Source organism: Bidens hawaiensis, unplaced genomic scaffold, assembly GCF_021521415.1.
Source record: "Bidens hawaiensis isolate Kalapana, Puna unplaced genomic scaffold, B.hawaiensis_p1.1 tig00028758_1, whole genome shotgun sequence".
NCBI lineage: Eukaryota > Viridiplantae > Streptophyta > Magnoliopsida > Asterales > Asteraceae > Bidens > Bidens hawaiensis.
The window spans coordinates 287,299-310,165 of NW_027505132.1; the positions used below are offsets into that span (position 1 = coordinate 287,299).

Genomic DNA, 22,867 nt, shown 5'->3' on the forward strand with positions numbered 1-22,867 from the left:
TGGGAGGTTAATAAGACATCATGTGGTGGCGTTGATATCCGAAAGACAAGGGTATATGCACCAATCGGCGGTGTCCTGATGGTTGAGTGTTATGTGTCTCATGTCCAAGGCTTGATACAAAACTACTATTGAGCCGGGGGTCTCACCAGAAGCGGTCTCTCTATTCCTAAAGGTAGAGGTAATGTTGTCTACATCTTACCCTCCTCAGACCCTATCATAGCTTTGCTATTTGTGAGATATACTAAGTATGATGATGATGATGATGATGTGTTAAACATGAATTCTCAACCCTTCTTACTTGCTTTATTTACTTTCTTGTAATTTTATTCAGATTAGTTGTAACATTCTACTACCGAATATTGTAATTTGCTCCCTTGTTTTCTTTTATGTATTGTAATTCAAATTAATAAAATATGTTTTATTATTATTATTCTATGAACAATTTTCTATAAAGTTAACAATATAGACTCATGTGACATTCGTCAATTTCGGGTCACTTTTGTTATGTAAACCCGACCCGTTTGTAACCCGAACATTTCAAATATATAAAATATTGGATCTTGTCATTTAAATATATAAAATATATAAAATATTGGTTTTTTTATATTATGCATTGTTTGACCATTTAAACATACACATTTTTATGCAAACCATAAAAGAATCTTTATACCCAACCCTTCACTCCTTCCCTATATAAACACACCCATCTTCTTCATTTTACTCTTGCTACATCTCCAAAAACTCTCTCAAAACTCCATAGATTCAAGGTTGTTATTTCTTATGTATTCTTGAAGTTTTGACTTCTCAAGTCAACCTAACTATAGTCTTTCATTCTAACTTGTTCATCTAACATTACTAACTCTTGAATATGGTGGTACAACATATATATAATACACACCCCTTGTTTCCTTTATTTGTTACTTCACCGACTCTGGTTGGTTAAGTTTCGAATGTCATAAGGCAAGGCTTCATGGAGGACTTCGTGTTCTTGATATATATTTACACACACATAACTTATTATACATATCACTTATGACTAATTTCTAACCCTTTAGTTTGTTCATTTTATTTACAAGTTCTATGGCGTGGGTTTGTATAAGACTAACCTCGGTTTAACCGAAACTAGTCCAAACCGGAAACCGAACTTTTGTTTACTAGTTTTGTTAAAATAGTTGTTTAAACATGTTTATTGATAGATTTGAGTTTCAAAAATCATTTTTACAAGTTCTTTGATATTAAGCATATGGAATCCATCTATGAACTCGTTGGGAGATGGAAACCGAACTAAACCGAAACTTTTGCTTAAAAGACTTGTAGTTAACTTTTTTTGTTGTAAAATTTAAGTTTTCTTCATTTATAAATCAATATACAAGTTCTATGATATTTGGGCATGTAGAAACCATCTATGAACTATTTGTGAGATGGAGAACGAACCAAACCGAACTATACCGACTTTTACTCGCTTAGGACACACAAGTGTGTTTTTAGCTATCAAGACTTGTATATTTCTTAAAAAAAATAGTTTACAAACTGATTTTAATTATTTTCTTAAGTACTTGGAATAGTTGGATCCAACTTGATCTCATAATATAGTTTGGACCGACAAAACCGAACACTCGCTTAACGTGCGTTGTTAGTTCTAAACAATAGATCTACATACTTGGTTAAGTGTTAGTATGTTTTAATGAGTTATCTCATAACAATTAATATTTTGGAAAGTTGACTTTGGGTTTGACCATTTTTCAAGACCCGAACCGACAACCCGGACACTCGTTAAAAACCCGTTTTAGTATCTTTAGCCTAATGGAACTTGCATTTTAGCATTTCCCCCACCTTATTACTTAACATTGGTTAAGTAAATATTAAGGTTAGATACTTTAACCCGCTTTTGAGCAAACTTACATTTTTTAAAAGGGTTATTATTATAAATTCTTAAATAGTTACATTTTAAACCTTGAACTTTAATTGATTAGTTTTTGCAACAATTATTTTATTTAAAGATCTTCAAGACAACCTTTATAAATCCAAGACTTTCTTTTATTTAGGCTTCATACGTTAAACTCGTCGTTCCGGCAAATCTCCAAATAATCAATCTTTCAAGTTTATTACTTGAACGTGAGTAACTTCATACCCCGTTTTCTATCTTTTATTTTGGGGGTGACATTTCAACTTATCTAAACTAAATGTTTTATACTTGGGTCTTAAACCACAAACGTTGTTGTATACCTTACTTGAATAATTGCTCGATTTGGTGTTTTATGCTTATTTGACTATGTGTTTATCGCTTTTGGATGGTGGAACTATAAATCCTAGACCATTTGACAACCCCTCATGGCAAGGTGTCGTTAACGTAATGCAATTAACGATAACTATAAAATCCTAAACTATTTGGCAACCCATTATAGTTGGGTGTCGCTAACTTGTTAGCGATAACTATTTATCCAAGTTTATAGCTATTATTTATGGTTTTGTATACTAGTTTTGTGGCTTTTCATACTATATATCTATTGTTCAAACTTATGAATTGCTCACCAACCTTTGTGTTGATAAACTTTATTTTATGAAATGTTACAGGTTTGCATCTAGGTTGATTATGGAGTTCGGTGAAGAAAACGTCACAAATACCGTTAGGATATTAGCAAAAATGAACAATATTTGATTTGCTATATTTTGTTATATTTTGTTGTATTTGAGTTATGAATATTTGGTTATGTGACATTTTCGATGTTGTGAAATGAAATGAGTTTATTAAATATTGTCGCTTTAAATAGTGTCATGCGCTTATGAGCAATCGTTGCACCCCGGCATGTTTGTTGGTGCATAAATGTCAGTAGTTCGTAGTCTAGTGTCTGTAATTGAGTCTGTAATAATTAATTATGTTTTATATGTCTTAAGCGAAGTTACTGACAAGTTCGCTGTTTAGGCGAACTTGTTAGTCAAGCAAAGTTATGGACAACTTCGCCTGAACATGCCAGGCGAAGTTGTCGTGTATTTATATTCCTAGGTTACGGTTTGTTTAGAGTTGATCGAGTTGTTGATCGAGTTGTTGATCGAGTTGTTTATCGAGTTGTTCAGTGAGTCGAGAGACGTGTATTCAGTGATTATATCACGTGTTCGGTTATAATATAACGTGTGTTCGTTTATACGTATCGTGTGTTTGTTTGATTCGTGTTCTACACTCGTAACGACCTACGCAGGGATTCCGCACCTGTGTAGATTGAGATATCTCGTGCAGATCCGTCCAGGGAACCTACAATTGGTATCAGAGCTTTTGCTCGATTGTGTGGTTCGGGATATTCACGCGGGTGTAGAAATCGTCCCGTTTTGACTATTCGCGGGACGTGTTTTCTGTGTTTTTGTGTCATTCTTACCTCCTACCATCGTATACAACCCTTTACACCGTCAAAAACCTCGAAAAATCCAGATTCCAGATCTGCAGAAACTTGGTGTTCATCAGGCGAAGTTGCCGTCACTGTTCGTAGGGTTTCGGCGAAGATATAAGGTTAAGCGAAGTTATCCACAACTTCGCCTACCTTCTCAAGTTCGCCTAACTCAAGCGAAGTTCTCTACAACTCCGCCTACCTCCTAAGTTCGCTTACCTCAAGCGAAGTTAAGAATCAGCGAAGTTCTTCTGCGAAGTTAAGACTAAAGCGAAGTTATCCGTAACTTCGCCTACAGTACTTTTATAAAAAAAAAAAAAAAAAAATATTTTTCGGGTTTCTTAGTTTTCGAGAAAGATGTCGTCAATTAACATCTCTGAGTTAGTAAAGATGGAAGTAGAAGCAGGCTCAGCTACAAAAGCACCAAGGTTGCTGAAGGGAACCGATTTCGTTGCATTGAAGGATCGGTTCGAACAATATGTCAAGTACCAGGATGCGAAAATGTGGGTATGCATCCAGGATGGTTATATTCCACCAACTATGGAGTATGAAGGTCGTGATCAGATCAAGAAGTACAGCAAAATGGAAGATGAAGAGAAAAAGATGTATGAGGCCGAAAGCAAGGCTCATGCTGCTATCACTATGGCTCTTCCACAAGAGATCCTTCATACTTTTAGAAAGTACAAGACAGCAAGAGAGCTTTGGGAAGCTCTTGAGAACCGATTTGAAGGAAATGTGGGAATCCGTGCTTCGAAGATCAAATTGCTCAAAACCCAGTTCTCAGTCTTCAAGTATTTAAAGAATGAATCTCTAGATGATATCATCACCCGATATTATCATCTAATGAATGAACTGAGCAACTATTCAATTTCTTACCGAGAAGAAGAGATAGTTGAGAAGCTTCTTGATGCTCTCCCACCAAAATGGGAGATGTACACGGTGCTGATGAGGGAAGACAAAGACTTTCCCCAATATGATCTGGAAACGGCAGTTAACAAGCTCCGAACCTTTGAGCTTAACATGGTTAGAAAGGAGACACCTACGGATCAGGTTCAAGATCCAGGTATGTATGGTGCTAAAGTCAACTCTAGTTCAGGTTCGAAGACTGAATCAGCTGCCTACTACACGAAGGGAGAGTCGGGCGCCAACTCATCACATGAGGGGCATGTGTCAGTCAACACGAATGGTGATGTTTGCTTTGTAGCAGGTGGATCTAGTGGTTCTAAACCACAAGCAAGCAAGAGTAGTTGCTCTCCAAGTATTCCTAGCAACAACTACTCTAAGATGCCTATGAGTGTCAAATCTGCTGAAGAGCAGTTTGCTCTCTATGCTTCTTTTATTGCTTCCTATGAGAACTATATTCAAGGGAAGATTGTTGATCCAGCTATGTTGGATGAAGACTATGACCAGATTGATGCTGATGATATGGAAGAAATGGATCTGCATTGGCAGATGGCTATGATCGTGAGAAGAGTGAAAAGGTTTATGAAAAAGACCGGAAGAAAGTTTGTCGGTGGAAGGCCAGGGTTTGACAAGACGAAGGTAAGATGCTACAATTGTCAGCAAAACGTGGTCAAGGCAAGTCTACACAGCATAATGGGGGTAGTAAAGATTATAATGCCATGATTTCCAGAGAAGATGGTGAATATAACTGGAACCTGCATTCTGAAGAAACTTTCGAACTGGCCAATTTGGCGAATGTTGAAACTGTAGGGAGTGAGAAGGCTACAGAAGAAGATCAAGCTTTAATGGCAGATGTTAAAGACCAACTCTTCGAGGTATGTTCTAAACCTACTTGTTCTAAATGTGAAAACTTGTCTGAGCAATTAGCAATTATAACTGATCAGTATGTTAGTTTGGATGCTGAGTTTAAAACTCTAAAAGAAGATCATCATTTTACAAAAGCAAGAGAAAATAGCTATAAAGTTAAAATAAAAGCTTGTGAAAAAGATATTATAAGTCTAAAAGCAAAACTTGCTGAAAAAATTCAAGTGATTGATCTAAGCTATGAAGTTTTGGAAGAAAAAACCAAACTAATAGCTGAAAGAGAAAAACAGATTGCTGATCACCAGGTGAAAGTGGTGGAATTGAATAGAAAACTTGAGCAGTTCAGAAATTCCTCTGCTATTCTTGATCACCTTGTTAGTGATCAAGGTTCCTCAGTTAAGAGGGGAGGAATTGGTTATCATGAGGTTCCACCACCGTATAATCACAACTACACTTTTAATCCTAGTAATCAGAAATCTGTTGACTTTGAGGTTGTTCAGACAGTTCCAATTAAGGTAACTAGTAAAGAACCAGATGTTAGTAGAGACGAAACAAGTCCGCCTGTTTCAAATGTTAAAATTTCTGATCCGAGTCCAGTCTCATCAAGTTCGGATAAGTCATCCGAGCCTGGTAAGGCAAAAGAGGAGGCAGTATTGCCAAATGGTGGAGAGAAAGATAAAACAACTAAAAAGAGTTCTCCGCTAAACCCGTATGTCCCACCTTATGTGAGACAAACGGGCGGTAATAAAGCCTCGACATCTAAAACACCTGTTGATAAAAAGGTTGAACATAGGTGTTGTTTTAGGTGTAATCAATTAGGGCACCTAGTTGCAGATTGCCCTCTGAAGCAGAGATTCAGAGGTGTGAGGCCTACTAAAACTGAGAACAAACCTAATGATAATAATAGTACTGGTAAAAATGAAAACCATTCAAAATTCAGAAATGTGACTAATTCAGGTTTTCATAGAAACAAATCTCAGTTTTACACTGCTAATAACCAAACCACAAGCTATAATTCTTTATATTCACAAAGGTTTGGAAGGCCTCACAATCAATCTACAAGGAGGTATCCTAATAGGACTTACAAGAATTATCCAGATAATTACTTTGGAAAGCCAAAGCTCGAGATGTATAGATCCAAGACCAATTGGTCTTGGGTCCCTAGATTCTAATCTTTTGCTTTTATCGTGCAGGAACAGTTGAACAGGGCTGCAAACAACCTATGGGTTGTGGATAGCGGCTGTTCCCGGCACATGACGGGTAACAAAAACTTGTTACACGATTTGAAACCTTTTCAAGGAGGGAGAGTAAGCTTTGCTGGAGAAAGTGGAGGCAAGATTACAGGAATGGGAACGGTGTCTAATGGAAATATGACTCTAGAAAAAGTAAACTTTGTCGAAGAATTGAAGCACAATCTGCTGAGTGTGTCGCAGATTTGTGATAAGGAGTACACCGTACATTTTACAAAGAATGAGGCAATTGTGTTACATCCTGGTTTTCAGATACCAGAGGAGTGGATTGTGATGAAGGCTCCACGTGAGAGGAATACTTATATTATGGATATGAGGTCGACTGAAATGGCCACGGAAGAATCATGCCTTATGACAAAAGCGAGCGAATCGGAATCCGAATTGTGGCATAGGAGAATGGGGCACATTCATCTTCGGAAGATGAACAACATTGTCAAGAATGGACTTGTGCTGGGCGTTCCCTTGAAAAGTTTCAACTTTGAAGACAAATGTCTAGCGTGCAAGAAGGGAAAGCAGCACAAGAAATCCCATCACACCAAGAAGGTCAATTCTATTGTCAGTACTCTAGAATTGCTTCACATGGATCTCTTCGGTCCCGTGAATGCAAAAAGTCTAGGAGGTACTTCTTATTGCTTGGTGATCACTGATGATTACTCACGATATTCGTGGGTATATTTCCTGAAAACAAAAGATGAAACGGCTCAGATGGTGAAGAATTTGATTACCAAAGTTGAGAACGTTATGGATAAAAGGGTTAAGTTCATCAGGAGTGACAATGGAACGGAGTTCAAGAATTTTGAGATGGAGATCTTCTGCCTTCAGAAAGGGATTGAACACCAGTACAGCGCTCCGTATACTCCGCAACAGAATGGAGTGGCTGAAAGGAAGAATAGAACGTTAATTGAAGGAGCCAGAACTATGCTGGCTGATTCGAAGCTTCCTGTGGTGTTTTGGGCTGAAGCTGTTGCTACAACCTGTTATATCCTGAATAGAGTCTTGACTGTTAAAAGACTTAATAAAACGTGTTATGAGCTTATGCATGGGAGGAAGCCCAACTTGAGTGGTCTTGAACCATTCGGGTCCCCTTGTTCGATTTTAAAGACAAATTCTAAATTTGGTGAAGTAGCCGATGAAGGAATCTTAGTCGGTTATGTTGTTGGAACTCCCAACAGACGTGTCTTTAATACATTGACCAGCAAGGTTGAGGTGGTGTGTAACACCGATATCACAAGTTACAAACCGCCAAAACCAAGCAACGGACCTGCTGAGTTTTTCGACTATGATAGACTTTTTAAGTCTTTTAACATACCGTATTTGGATAGTGCAGAAGAAGAAGAAAGAGTTGCTACGAAGATGATCCTTGATGAGGAAGAAAATCTAGTGCAAAGACAGCTGTTTGATAAATGTCAACCTTCCACATCAAATGCTATCGATACCCCTACTGCCTCTCCTGAAGAAGAATTTTTCAATCCGTTTTACTCTCAGCAAGAAACAACCATTGACAAGCTCTCTTCTAACTTGGAAGACAATTTGCATGTCGGTTCTGTTCCGACCACGAGAATTCATAAAGATCACCCTTTGGAGAATGTGATTGGTGATGTGTCCTCCGGTGTACAAACAAGACGTAGCTTGAATGAGCACACCTGTGTTTACACAAGCATTAAGGAGACAGGCATAATCAACGAATGCTTGTACACCTGCTTTATCAGCCAGATTGAACCAAAGAATTATCAAATGGCTCTAAAGGACAGCTCGTGGGTCGAAGCCATGCAAGAAGAGCTGGCTCAATTCAAGAAAATGGAAGTTTGGACTTTGGTTGAAAAACCAAAGAATGTGCATGCGATAGGCACAAAATGGGTTTTTAAGTGCAAGAGAGATGAGAAAGGGATTATTATAAGAAACAAGGCGAGGCTAGTCGTTAAAGGTTTTAATCAACAAGAGGGGATTGATTATAATGAAGTGTTCGCTCCTGTGGCAAGATTGGAAGCCATTAGATTGTTTTTGGCATTTGCTGCTTATAAGAAGATGAAGGTATTTCAGTTAGATGTGAAGAGTGCGTTTCTGAATGGTAAAGTCGATGAGGTTGTGTATGTTGAGCAACCTCCGGGTTTTCCTGACCCAGACTTTCCAGACCACGTGTACAAGTTAAGCAAAGCGTTGTATGGACTACATCAGGCACCTCGTGCCTGGTACTCAACTTTATCAGATTACTTGCTTGAAAATGGGTTTGAAAGAGGGAAGATAGATAGCACGTTGTTCGTCAAGAGAGAAGGAAGCGACTTCCTACTAGTGCAAGTCTACGTGGATGACATTATCTTTGCTGCATCAAAAGTCTCCATGTGTCAGGAGTTTGAGGCCGTCATGAAGAAAAGGTTTGAAATGAGTGCTATGGGTGAACTAACTTTCTTTTTAGGATTGCAGGTTGATCAGAAGAAGGATGGGATGTTCATTCATCAGACCAAGTATGTCCATGATGTGCTCAAACGTTTCAAGATGGAGGACAGCACTCCATTCGATACTCCAGTCTGCGTCAATCACAAATTAGGAGCTGATTCAGACAACGATGAAGTCGTGGACCCAACCCAATATCGGGCTATTATAGGTTCTTTAATGTACTTAACTGCTTCTAGGCCTGATATAATGTTTGCTGTTTGTCTTTGTGCTCGTTTTCAGGCAAACCCAAAGGAATCTCACATGAAGGGTGTGAAGAGGATCTTGCGGTATCTCAAAGGCAAACCAAAGCTGGGGTTGTGGTACGCAAAAGGAGGAGACTTGGAGTTGGTCGCTTACACAGATTCTGATTATGGAGGGTGCAATCAGAGTCGGAAGTCAACTACTGGAGGATGTCAGTTTCTTGGTGGCAGATTGGTGTCGTGGCAATGCAAGAAGCAGACTTCAGTCGCAATTTCAACCTGTGAAGCAGAATACATGGCAGCATCCAACTGTTGCTCCCAGGTTCTTTGGATTCAACAACAGTTGCGCGACTATGGTCTGAATTTCTCACTTACTCCTATTTGCATTGATAACACAGCTCCTATCTCAGTAACTAACAATCCCGTGAAGCACAGTAAAACTAAACATATTGACATACGTCATCATTTTATACGGGATTGTGCTGAGAAGAAACTGATTGTGCTTGAAAAGGTGGATACGCTTGATAATTTCGCTGATTTATATACTAAAGCGTTTGACAAATCAAGATTTCAAAACCTTGTTGAGTTGAATGGGATGATCAATCCCGAGTAACCATGCTTTTTGTGCATATTAAAAAAAAAAAAACGTCACTATCGCTTAGAACTATGTCGGTTGCCTCAGTTTGAAGGACTTGTCTTCGGATATGTTTGGTCCACATTTCTACTTATAGAATATGAGGATAGCCATTAACCAGATGACTGAAAGTGACCGGGGCGGTTTATGATGTGTTGTCTTTCTTTCGCTGAAAATTAGTCAATCATACTTAGTTAGAAGGACACATACTAGTATGTGGTCGGTCCAGCTGATCCTTTGGATCTTCGGGATAGCCGTTTACCTGAAAACTTTGTTTTGGTCGGGGCGATTGATGTTAAAATTTTTTTTATGGGAAATGAAATTATTTTTCAAGTCTACTACTTCGTAAGAAGTTCGTTTGCTATGTTTAACAGAAAATTGATCCAACCTTGGAAAATGATACATATACTGATTCTGTGTTCTTAACTAGTGAAGTTATTAGGCTTAAAAGGCTTTAGAACAGTCATTGTAAGTCATGGTAGTTTTTTATGGTGCGTGAAAGTAGATGTGATACAAACTAAATCTACTCGATTTTACGTCGAAACTCCTTAAGAGTTTTGCATGTCTTCATATATATCTTTCCGAATGATAGGCAGAAAAGCGATTACCCAGTCATACACGAGCCCGTAAGTGTTCTGATTCCCGTAAAGATAGTGTGTGAAGAAACTGCAGTGATCCAGATTCGGGACTTGCAGTCGTTTACTACTCTGAAGTCTATGTAAATGTTTATTCAAAAAAAAAAACAAAAACTTATGAGTTATTGAAACATTCTAGAGCTAACAATGTCAAGACTTCTCAATCATGGAGTAAGAAAGAGAACGGGAAGCAGATGAAGAGTACTTACAAACTTAATCAGACACTATGGGTTGAGGTCAATTCGGGGTGACTTGGGGAAAGCCAAATACGCTTTGAGAATAGATAGGAGGCATCATAATTTCTGAGTTGTTGCCCACTTAAATTTTGAGGCATAATTGAACCTAACTCGTATCACAGAAACGATGAAAACCATCTTCAGTTATTTACCTGCCTACAACCTGTTTCTTTATGTCAGAATACAGCTAAACACGGATCTATGTGACAGTCACGTAATTAGTATGATTCCTGTTCGGATCTTCTCTAAAATGTAGTAGTCCCTGTCGAGAATGAAATTTGACCCCTTGTACTTTAATTTTTAACAGTTTTTTGTACTTAGGTAGTTTTATGATTTTATAACTGGTTACTTGGTCTTGATTGCATCTTTTAACTCTTTAAAGGAAGTTTTTAAAAAGTTAATTGCAAAATGTTCAAAGTATAAGGTTTGATTTTGTAAATAGAGGCGAAGTTGTTAAACAGGCGAACTTGTGCATAACTTCGCCTAGGCGAAGTTATCCACAACTTCGCCTGTATAACTCCGCCCCTATATAAAGGAATTTTTAAGGTCATTCTTCATTATTTTCAAATATTGGCGAACTTATCTTCCGAAATTCCAGCGAACTTATCAGTTTTCCGGCGAACTTGTCGTTCTTTCCGATTCCTTGATCTTTTTCTCTGATTCCGTTACGATTCAAGGTTAGAGGTGTCGATATATCGTATAAACCATGTTCTTTCTTGTTTATCAATGGTCGTGTCGAACCGTTTCGAAACCTCGGACCGTCGGACTTTTGAACCCGATTTCAAACAAGTTTTTACGTGTTCATGAACGAACTAACTGTCCAGATTATTTCAAAATCAAGTTTAACGAAGTCCTCGATCTCCAAAATCATCAACTGCACGTCGTTTCGTAAACCTAACTGTCGCCGTTTCAGATTCAGGCGAACTTAAGGATTAGGCGAAGTTATCCGCAACTTCGCCTGAGATTTAACTTCGCCTGAGGCGATGTTGTGGTGAGGCGAAGTTATCATTAACTTCGCCTGGACCCTTTTTACTTATTAGTTATTAGACGAAGTTTAGGTTGAAGCGAAGTTGTTCCCAACTTCGCCCCAACTTTAACTTCGCCTATACAGATTTTATCACAACTTCGCTCATGGTAACAAGCGAACTTGTGTTCTGCCGTAACGTTTATCTAACTTGATCTGTTTGTTGCAGATATGGCTGCCGTTGCTGGTGCTGGAGGTGCTGGTGGCGATGATGGGGGAGATAATTAAAGGCAGTTCTTCCCTGGGCATAATATGTATATTACGTTAGACCCAGATGCGAATGGTGTGGAGGATTACCGCGAAATCATCACTTTCCTCCTTCGCTCGCGGATATTCTACGCGATCACAACTACTCTGCCGATATCCTTACCCAATATTGAGGATTTTTGGCAGACGGTGGAATACAATTGCCGCATTGAGCCCCCGGTTATGCGAGCAACCGTCAACAATCAAGAAGTTCAGTTCTCTTCTGAACAAATCCAGGCGGCTTTACGTTTCGGGAATGAGACCAGGGATGACCCGACGGACTTTGTGGCTCCTTTCAGAGATGGAGCGTTTTTACGAATGGGCTATTCGGGCCCGTTGGGCGATACACAAAGAAGGAAGGGTTTCCTACTCGATCAGTGGCGCTTCCTCATGCACGTAATGATTGTCTGCATGTCAGGGAGGAAGGCGGGTACTGACGGGATTGGCGCGACCATGCAGTCAGCAGTGACTGCTCTGACATATAATAAGCGCTATAGCTTTAGTCAGATGGTCTTCTATGAAATTGATCGTCAGAGAAGGGCGATGGCACGTGAGAGATTCCTCATGTATCCAAGATTTCTTCAAATGATCTTGAATCATGTGGCTCCCACGTTGCCTCAACGTCGCCCTATCAGATACGTGGAAAGTGTGAGCAAACGTATCTTCGCTCAGTGTAGGACATCGACCGCGAGGAGCAAACCTGAGCTACGTCCTAGGCATACTCCACTCTTTGGGTATTTAATCACCCCGGAGTATGTTCCTGCTAATGGGGACGAGTTTAGAGATCCTCGACCACAACAGGTGGGAGCACCTCAAGCTGTACCTGCTGCGCCTGTTGTGTCAGCTGAAGAAGAAGTAGACCTTGACGCTGCTTTTGGCGGCCAAGGATTCTTTGACATGGATAGTATGCATCCAGCATAAGAGATTCAGGTCTCGGCTGCAAGAGTTTCAACTGTCGAAGTGACTAGGGCAGCTACAACGGTGGCTGACTCAGATCTTGATGATGTAATGGACGAGGCAAGACGTATGATGGTGACACAAGAAAGAACGGTTGGGAAAAGAAAGAGAACTGCTGATGATGATATTGAGGCAGACTATGAAGAAGAAGTTCAGCAGTTGATTCGCAGATCTAGAAGAGAACGGGCATGTATGGGTTCAGGAGCTGGAGAGACTTCAAGGATAGTACGTTTTGCTCCACCCGCCTTGTCCGGTATGACTCTTATTCCTTCTTCACTTCCGTTTACAAGTTCAAGCGCCACGGATGTACCCGTGGTGGCTACAACATCATCTGTTGGCCTCCCGTCTATCACACTCCAGCTGACGACTCCAGATATTGTATCGTTGCCGCCTCCAACGCTTACTCCGTCGGAGGTTGTTGCACAGGTTATTGAGTCGACATTGGTTCACACTGCAGGGTTGTCGGTCACGATACCACCTGCGGTTACGTCCACAACTACTTCTGATGTCCCGGATACATTTGAAATCCCACCTCAGTTCGATCAAGATTTATCACATATGAGGTTCGATTTCGATGCAAGCTTATCAGACTCGGAAAGAATAGCGGCACTTGAACGGGTCGTGGCTGAGCAATCAAGGATAAATCTTATCCAGACCCAGGCTATTCAGCACCTAGTAGCAGAAAATCAACTACAGTCGTCCCTCCTGGTTGAACATGGAAAAATTATAGATGCTATGAAGGAGTTCTTGGCATCTCAGGGGGAGACGAGCTGTAAAGGCGACGAGCTCAGGACAAAGAAGAAGAATGACAGAGACGATGATCCCAATGCATCGAAAGGTGCAGGTGGTGAGTTGCCAAGAACTACTCAAGCTCTTGGGACTTCCACAACTCAGGGGGAGTCTGCAGGTGCAGCTGGCAGTTCTGGTGGTGATGAGGTGGTGATGGTGGATGACGAGGAGATGGGAGATGATGTAATTGATGCCTTGAAGGAATTAGATGATGATATGTTAGATGATGAGTTTATGTGTGAAGATGATGTTCTACCAGTCGAAAAGATTGAAAAGATTGGTGCTGAAATAGTGATTGAAGATGATGTTGAAGAGGGTGAAATAGTTGAGGAGAATGTTGAACACGAGATCCCTGAAGTTGAAAAGTCAGAAATATGTCAAGATACAGTAGGTGATGATATAGAATGGGAGGAGCAGCCTAGATGGAAGGAAGGCTATGCTCATTGGTTTATCAAAACGAAGAAGCCAGTGGTACCTACAATGTTCAAGAAAAGTTATAATATTAAAGGGTACGCTGAGTCAAAGAAAGGCATTATCTGTTGGTTATATGATGAACAGTTAAAGTTGTTTGTGGTGAAACGTTTTGATGGTATTCAGTATTTTAAAAGGACGTTGAGATCTCTCAATACATTGCCTGAATGTGAGGTGAAGGATTTGGCTAGATTGGGGTTGATTAATAGAAGCGACGACAACATGGCGAGAGTTATTGGGAAAATCGTGTGGAAAGAAAGTATTAAAGAAAAGAAGTTTGAGTTATTAAAGCCACAGAAGGGAAAGCTAGTGGAAGATAAGGAAAGAGGAATGAGAGCAGATGGCAAGCCATGGATGGTGATGAAGTACAAACCGATCCGATGCATTAAGGAGGTTCCAATGAAGACTATGCCTCAAGATGTGTTGAAGAATCTTAAATGGTGGTATGTTGATTGCCAGACTGCTGAAGCCGTGATGGAAGACGAAGATGAACAAGAAGTGCTAAGAGTGTATGATCCGATGCATCTTGTTAATTTATCGAAAGCTGATCTGCAGGTGTTAACTGAAAAGAAGATATTTTATATTCCTGCTTGGAAAGACGAAGCGAGGAAATATCAGCGAGTAGTCACGGTATGCGTGAGAGAAGGAGTACATGCATGAAGACCAAGAGATTGAAGGTTACAAGACACGAGCTTAAAGATCAAGACATGAAGCTACTGCCAAGGGGGAGTCTGTTGGTGCATAAATGTCAGTAGTTCATAGTCTAGTGTCTGTAATTGAGTCTGTAATGATTAATTATGTTTTATATGTCTTAAGCGAAGTTACTGACAAGTTCGCTGTTTAGGCGAACTTGTTAGTCAAGTGAAGTTATGGACAACTTCGCCTGAACATGCCAGGCGAAGTTGTCGTGTATTTATATTCCTAGGTTACGGTTTGTTTAGAGTTGATCGAGTTGTTGATCGAGTTGTTGATCGAGTTGTTTATCGAGTTGTTCAGTGAGTCGAGAGACGTGTATTCAGTGATTATATCACGTGTTCGGTTATAATATAACGTGTGTTCGTTTATACGTATCGTGTGTTTGTTTGATTCGTGTTCTACACTCGTAACGACCTACGCAGGGATTCCGCACCTGTGTAGATTGAGATATCCCGTGCAGATCCGTCCAGGGAACCTACAATGTTCCGACGCTTTTGGTCGGGGTGTGACAACTCATTTGCCATGTTATATTTGAATAAGGTTAAAAGACAAATTAACATAAAAACGAAAAGTGTAAATGATGAAAATGGCATAAATGGTATAATCCACATTTGTTGATTTTCCTTTTTCACATGCATGACACATGTCATTTCCCACATCATTATAAAACATCAATAACCTTTTCATGTGACGAATTTAAAAAAAACAATTACAATAATAACAAACGTAATTTATCTTTAATATGAGTATCAAATTGTTAAATAATGCTTTTTTTAAAATAACGAGTTTTTATATGTTGTGTTATTGGTTGGTCATTGTATTTTTCAATTGAGTATTCTATGCATTGTGTTATAGATTCTCAACATTGTACGTGTTTTTCAATTGGTACTTATATTAAAGAGAAAATTAAAAAAAAATTAGGTTATTGTGTCTTTTTGTTCGTCATTATGTTTTTCTGCTCATCATTTTATTGTTTGTCATTGTGTCTTTCTATTCATCATTTTGTTTTAGTCATAGTGTATAATGTTCATAATCTTTTGTTTGGATTGATATGTGTGGCATTCACTTAATTTAAGAAAACAGAATATTGTGTTCATTGTGCATTAAATTCAGGTTATTGTGTAATATGTATTTAAAAATCATTGTATCTTACATTTCAGGTCAATTATGTAATATGCATTCACAATTGTGTTTTACATTACAGGTTATTATGTAATATGTATTCATCATTATGTTTTATAAATTAGATAACTTGTATTTTACCGTTATGTTTATATATAAGGAATACACACCGGTGTATTAGTATTTAAAAAAACACAATGATTAGTAAAAAAACACAATTAATGATGAAAAATGACATAAAGACAAGCAGGAAAACATAATTGCGTAATTTTTGTTTTAGTTTTTATATAAAAAAGTCATGCTCATATTAAAGATAAAAAAACACTCATTATTATGATGAATTTTTTTAAATGTCATATAAAAAGTTATTAACGTTTTAAAATAATGAAAACATTAACACGTGTCTTGACATTAAGAGAGAAAACATGTGTAATTACTTTTATGTTATTTTCTTTTTGGTTGACAGATTTCAGGTAATAATTAATTATGACTTATCACATTTAATTTGGTAAGCTTTTCTAGAATAACTCATTCCTGCTTTCTAGTTATCTTGTAATTATCTTGAAGTTTGTTACGTAACTTTGGAACGTGTGATTTTAATATGGATATGGATCAGTTTTGTTTTTGTATGCAAATCATTTTTCTTGCATGCCTTCATAATATTATGATCCAAAATTTTCTTTAAATGTTTCTCTTTATGATCTCTTTATCATAATTAGAATATGTGTTGTTAAAGAAATATTAGCTCATTGTATGGGTAGAAATGCTACAATTAAACTAAAGGAACAATATCATATTTGTTAAAAAGATCAAGAATCAATCGAGGATTAAGCAAAGCCAGCTAATCTCTCCCTTTTGATATGGATCTAGGTTAAAGATTCTTGGTTCATTCTTCAAGGAAATTAAAGAACTATTTCATGTTTCACCTGTAAATATGCTGCGCATAAGTGCATGGCAGGAGGATCTCATTCTTTACTTCGAACTTGTTCACACAATCACACATGTTTCATATTTGGTAATTTTAAAGTACATACGAAGTTCTATGATAAAAGGAGTTACTTTTTAATATGTTAAGTTAAATTACATTTTATTTTGTAGTAACCATACCCAAAACCTTATTCATGACCAACTGTATTGTATATATACTTTTTTCAAAATGATGCTTCGACATGACGTGCAAAGCCAAAAATACTAACAATAATACTAATTAAAATTTTTGTATTAACATACAATTGACAACAATATTATACTATATATTAAAAGACAGTGTCGACGTCAATGTAGCAGCTTTAGTGGTATGGACATTTAGGGAATTCACAACAATAAACTAAGTCAACATTCAATCTTGATTATGGGCTAATGGGCCTCATGTTTCTTTCAAATACGGGCCCAAAACTTTAAAGAAACATCTTCTTGTATCCCTTGACCCTATTGTTGTAAAATATTGTAAAATAAATGTATTGTAGATTTGCAGGATGCGTTAAATAATACTTTTATTGGGTAAGATCTCAGTTATCGTAATTTATATTCTTTTTAGATATATCTATTTAGAATGATTTCTGCGTAATAATTGTTTTATGTAAATTTTATAATTAAAATATAAAAAAATTAATAAATTTATATTTGATGCTTTCAAATAAAAATTTTATATAGCTGCATGGTTATAAAATTCGTTAATAATATGTTAACAACCAATTACCACCTTTAACAGTGTAGTACTATGCTGATACCATAATTAGTCGAACCAATACCAACCAAGTTTTTTAATATTTAGATAAATTTGTATCATTTTTATATTGAAGTGATAGTCTTTATGATGTGTTTGTATATATGCATTTAAAAACTCGAGCTTGTTACCAAGTTTCTCGCGCAACGCGCGAACGGAACACACAAGTTCACACGAAATGTGAAAGATAAAAGATTCTAAAATAACCCTAAAAAACCCAACGAGTCACACACTAAAGTCTACGCATAGCAGTTTTATCAAAATATTCATTGAATTTTTATTAAACTCTATAGAATTATAATTGTTCGTTTTTTTATTCAACATAAAAAGATAATAAACGAATTGATCATTTTTTGTTCCATCGCTGGATAGAATGCAAATGAAAATAAAGGTTTATTATCCACCTTTTATAAATATCCAAATTTTTATGCCTAATATCCCATAGATTGTTCCAACTGTATATGAACAATAATCAGTTTTAGCCCAAATGGTTTGTAGTGGAACCTTACCCTCTCTGATCCATTCGGACGCGCAATTTCTTTTCCATCGATACGTCCTGCAATTTGCACTTGAATGCTGTTCAGTTAATTCTATAGCCTTTTTCATCGCTTTGCGAAAAGAAACTCTACTTTTTAATAGTCCGGCTATAATTTTTGCAAGAATATTAGGGTTTCTATAAGGCTTTACAGTTAGCGTGAAAGAAATGTTAAGTTTTCGATTTACAGAATGAAATTCTGTTTGTGAATTCATCTGTAATTCTTCGATTCCTTGGGGTCGACTTTTAATTAATATTTTTGGAAATCCCATATAGATTATGATTTGGATTAGGTCGATTCTTTTTTGAATCTCTATACGTGCAATTCTCTCGACGCCAAAGATGTTTTCATATTTTTTTGTACATAATTCTTGATATAATCTTTTATTTTTTGATCTTCTTGCATCTTGCAGACTCTCAGAATAATTTTTTGGTTGTAGAGGTCGGGTAATCATATGTTTACAAGAGGAGGATGCATTATGGTCTGTTTGGTATGAGATAATGAAATGAATGGGGAGTGAAATACACTAGGGTATATAATGGACGAAATAATGAATTGAATCATTATCTTTCATTTGTCTTGTTTGGTTATCTTATTGATAGGTACACAAAAACAAAATAGGAATGAATATAAATAGCAAGAATACCCCTTTCTCAAAATAATAAGAATTTATCGACATAAAAAATTGACAATGGTGACAGTGGTGGTGGCAACGGAGACAATGGTGATGGTGGAGACGGTGGTGGTGGTTAGACGACGACAATGGTAGTAACGGCGGCGATAAAGATAATGGTGATGGTGGTGACGTTGGTGGTTGCGAAAACGATGGTAACGGTGGTGGCGATGGTCAAGCGGTGGTGGAGGTGGCGGTCATGTGGTCGTGGTGGCGGCGTTGGTGATGGAAGTGATCAAGTGATGATGGTAGTAGTAGCGAATCCGGTGGTAAAGGTGGCGGCGGTTGTTAGGTGTTTGAGGTAGTGGCAGCGGCTATGTTGGCGGTGGTCAAGCGGTAATGGTGGCGCTCAAGCGGTAATGTTTAGTATTCGAATCCAACTTGAATAACTCAAAATTCAATTCGACTCGCATTCGAATTTGAAGGTTCGAATTCGATTTCAGTCCTTCAAATTCGATTCGGTTCGAATTTGATTTTAGAAATCGAATTTCGAATCGAATACGAATTTATGATGTTAAATTTGATTCGATTCGAAATTCGAATTCAAACTATAATTTTATTTTTTTTATATATATACATACTTATGAAAAGATAAATCACATCAATCTTTTGAGTTAGAGAGATTAAAAATTGAAAGTTCATCACTTTGATCAATAGTTAATGTAATTAAACATTACCATTTTGAATATTTAGGATATGATAACTTTAAATGATTTATAATAAATTTTATGTGCTTGTACTTTTTGTTGTTAAAAAACTTTAATTTATAGTGGTTTTGAAACTGAAAGAGATTTTTTTAACTGAATTCGAATCGATTCGAATTCAAACTCCATTCTCGAATCAAAACGAATTTCGAATTAGCTTTTCTGAATTCAAATCGAATCAAATCGAAGTTGTCGAATCTTTTTCGAATTTGAATCGAATTCGAATCCAGCTTCTAAATTTCAAAATTTGAATAATTCGATTAGAATAGATTTGAATATTCGTAATTCGACTCGTTGAACACCCCGGTTGTGGTGACCAAGCGGTAGTGGTGGTGGCGTTCAGGTGGTGGTGGTGGTTGTTAAGTGATGTTGTCAAGAGAGTAAGGTGAAAGACAGGGGGAAGGAATAGTTTTGATGGAATGTGATTCATATGTAATCGTTGATTTAATTTCATTGACCAACCAAACACCTCATTGTTCATTTCCTCACAATGGTTCATTCCATTCTCTCTATCATTCTTGCATACCAAATGCTACATAAGTATTACTTCAAGATTATACAACATAAGTCAACATAAAGAATTGTGTATCAATAAATCAAGTGGTGATTCATTGACTACAAAAAGTTTTGAGCAACTTTCATAGTAGACCGACATGCACGTTTTTAAGATGTATAAATGAGGGAGAGCATCATAGACGTTGCACTATCTTTCCTTCACTAAGTTTCATCTCAGTGGCTTTTCTTAGTAATGTTTTCAACGAGTCAACATAACTAATCCATAAGTATTAGGGGAGACAATACTTGACTATTTTACCCTTAGCTATGGTTTTGTCACAATGGGTATTCTTGACAAGGTTTTTAACGAGACATTATCACTAAATATATGAAGTTGACAACATAGGGGTGGTTATAAACTTTTATAATTATGGTTAAAAAATCTAAAATAGGTTATCTTCTTTCTCATGTTTTCCTCACCTCTCTCTCTCTCTCTCTCTCTATATATATATATATATATATATATAACTCATTGTAGCACACACCAATAAAAGATATAACATGCTCTACCTACATATGTGATATTTTGTTTCTTTGTATTACTCTTTTCATGTTGCTTTGCTATTACGATATGCTTTGCTATTACGCTAGTTACCATTTTATCACTTTGTGAAATTTATTTTTTCACATTTTTGTAACGTTTTTAGTTTATTTGGTCCAGTGACATAATTAAACTGACTTTATTTTTTCTAAAAAGGTAACTAGAAAAAATATTTTAAGTGTTTGAAAGAATAAAAACTAAGAGACAAGGGTTGGACAAAAGGATGGATGGACTATGAGATTTCTATTTTGAAAACATCCCCCACAATTTCTAGCATGATATTTGCAAATTAATTTTGGTTTTTAATAAGTTTTCGTTTAATTCTTTGAAGTTCTATATGATTCGCAAATATGTTATAAAGAAGTCCAGAAGTAGCATCATATTGCAAAGTGGTTTAGATAGATATTAACAAAGCCACCATGCGTCCACTCATTGACCTCTAACCAAGACTTGTTCTTAACCATATTACGTGGATGACAAAAGAGTCATCAACGCAACCACAATAGATCTCATGTGTGGCCTTCGTTGGGGATCATCATGTGTGCAAGCTTTTGCGAGTTGAGCCATCTGCAACATGTTCACAAATATTATTGTTTTAGGTCAACCGAAAACAAACTCATTATATTTATTTGTTGTCCATAATAAATCTACCTTGTGTACTGAATCCATAGGGTAGTTATCCCCCAGCCTAGGGTCAATCATTTTGACCAGGTTATCTTTTGGATCAGCCTGGCTAAAAACTTCATCAAACTGAAAGTTATCAAAGATTGAACTTGTTAGTTAAATTCAACATGCTAACCATTAGCATCTTATGAAAAGAAAACATAACTAGGTAAAAAGCAAAGCTTACCAACGCAACAAGTCCTTTTGGTTCCCCAGCAGAGCCATTTTCTCTAATTATAGCTCTTTTGGCTGAAATAAGTTCATAAAGTACAACTCCAAATGCATACACATCTACCTTTGGAGAAACATCCCCGTATTGTGCATACCTACACAAATTAATTAGATAACTTGATCAATCACGTTAATCATTCCATGAATCCTAGAGGATGGTATACATCTCCAAAATTGTGGAAAATTGGTACATGTAGGAACTTGTAAATTTAAGTGCAAGTTGAAATAGGTTGGGTTGAACCATAAGTTGCAACCGACCTATTTGTCCATTCCTTAGACCTTTTATATTCTAATAATGTTTTGAAGTTCAATTATGTATATAGTTAAACACTTTAATTTGACAAGTATGAGGTAAACCATTATTTAAATTGGCCCATTTGATGGGTCGAAAATGCCATCACTAACGATGTAATACTATATGAACCCACATACAATGGTTGTCATTAGGATGTATAGATTAAAAAAAAGCATGCTAGTTGACGAATTAAATGTACTTAAGAAGAAGATTTACTCTGGTGACATGTATCCAAATGTACCCATAAGACGTGATCTGCTTCTAACATCTGTCAGCCTTGTTAAACCGAAATCTGCAACCTGATAGAAAGCACATGGCATGATACATCAAAACCACATTTGAGATAACACCATATAAACTAACAAAAATAATTCATTATAATGGCATAAATGTATGTAAACCTTCCCATGGAAGTTCTTGTCGATCAATATATTTGCTGACTTAATATCGCAATGTATAAATATAGAGATAGTATATTCATGGATATACTCAAGACCCCTTGCCGAATCAAGGGCAATTGGACTCTAGTAGACCATGGTAGTGGATCGTTTCCTGAACATTAAATGGGGTATAACTAATTAGTTTATTGATCAAAATACAAAAGTATTACAAATGAGTTTTGTATCATGTTAAAATTGACCTGGTTCATGTAAATGTTGACTCAAGTTTCCATTTTCAATGTACTCATAGACCAAGAAATGGAAGCCAACACAATATCCTATTAAAGGCACCTGAATCACATATGGCCAATAGTAAGACTTAATATACCATTTGGAATACAATTTAGAGCTTTTAATTATCAACCCATTCATCAAGAAATGCACCTTGCGTAACTAGTGTTAGTGGATACCATAAGTCACGGATGACTAATCTTACAAGATAGTATACTATTACTGGTTTTCGTTATAAGTAGTGTGCATCGGAATGGTACAATGTGCCCATCTTCGCTGTAATTTGGTAACAAATATTTAGATTTGAAATCTATGGATTATGAGTTTCTCTCAAAACTATAATGCAACCTAGTAAACAAGGACGTACAGCCTCTCACACACCAACAACTATAACCAATTACAAATGCTGCACCTCTACCTAAGGGGCCGGTA

At 37.0% G+C, this 22,867-nt stretch overlaps 1 protein-coding gene across 1 annotated transcript; it reads right to left on the reverse strand.

The window, feature by feature from the left end:
* Nucleotides 1-20,753: 20,753 nt before the first annotated feature.
* Nucleotides 20,754-22,263, reverse strand: LOC143610962 (chitin elicitor receptor kinase 1-like). The gene is made up of 5 exons (XM_077085299.1): nucleotides 22,166-22,263; nucleotides 21,981-22,063; nucleotides 21,426-21,564; nucleotides 21,227-21,325; nucleotides 20,754-21,142 (listed from the first exon to the last, which is right to left on the reverse strand). The coding sequence occupies exons 2-5, from the start codon at nucleotides 22,007-22,009 to the stop codon at nucleotides 21,041-21,043; spliced, it is 369 nt and encodes a 122-aa protein (XP_076941414.1). The 5' UTR covers nucleotides 22,010-22,063; nucleotides 22,166-22,263; the 3' UTR covers nucleotides 20,754-21,040.
* Nucleotides 22,264-22,867: the final 604 nt, after the last annotated feature.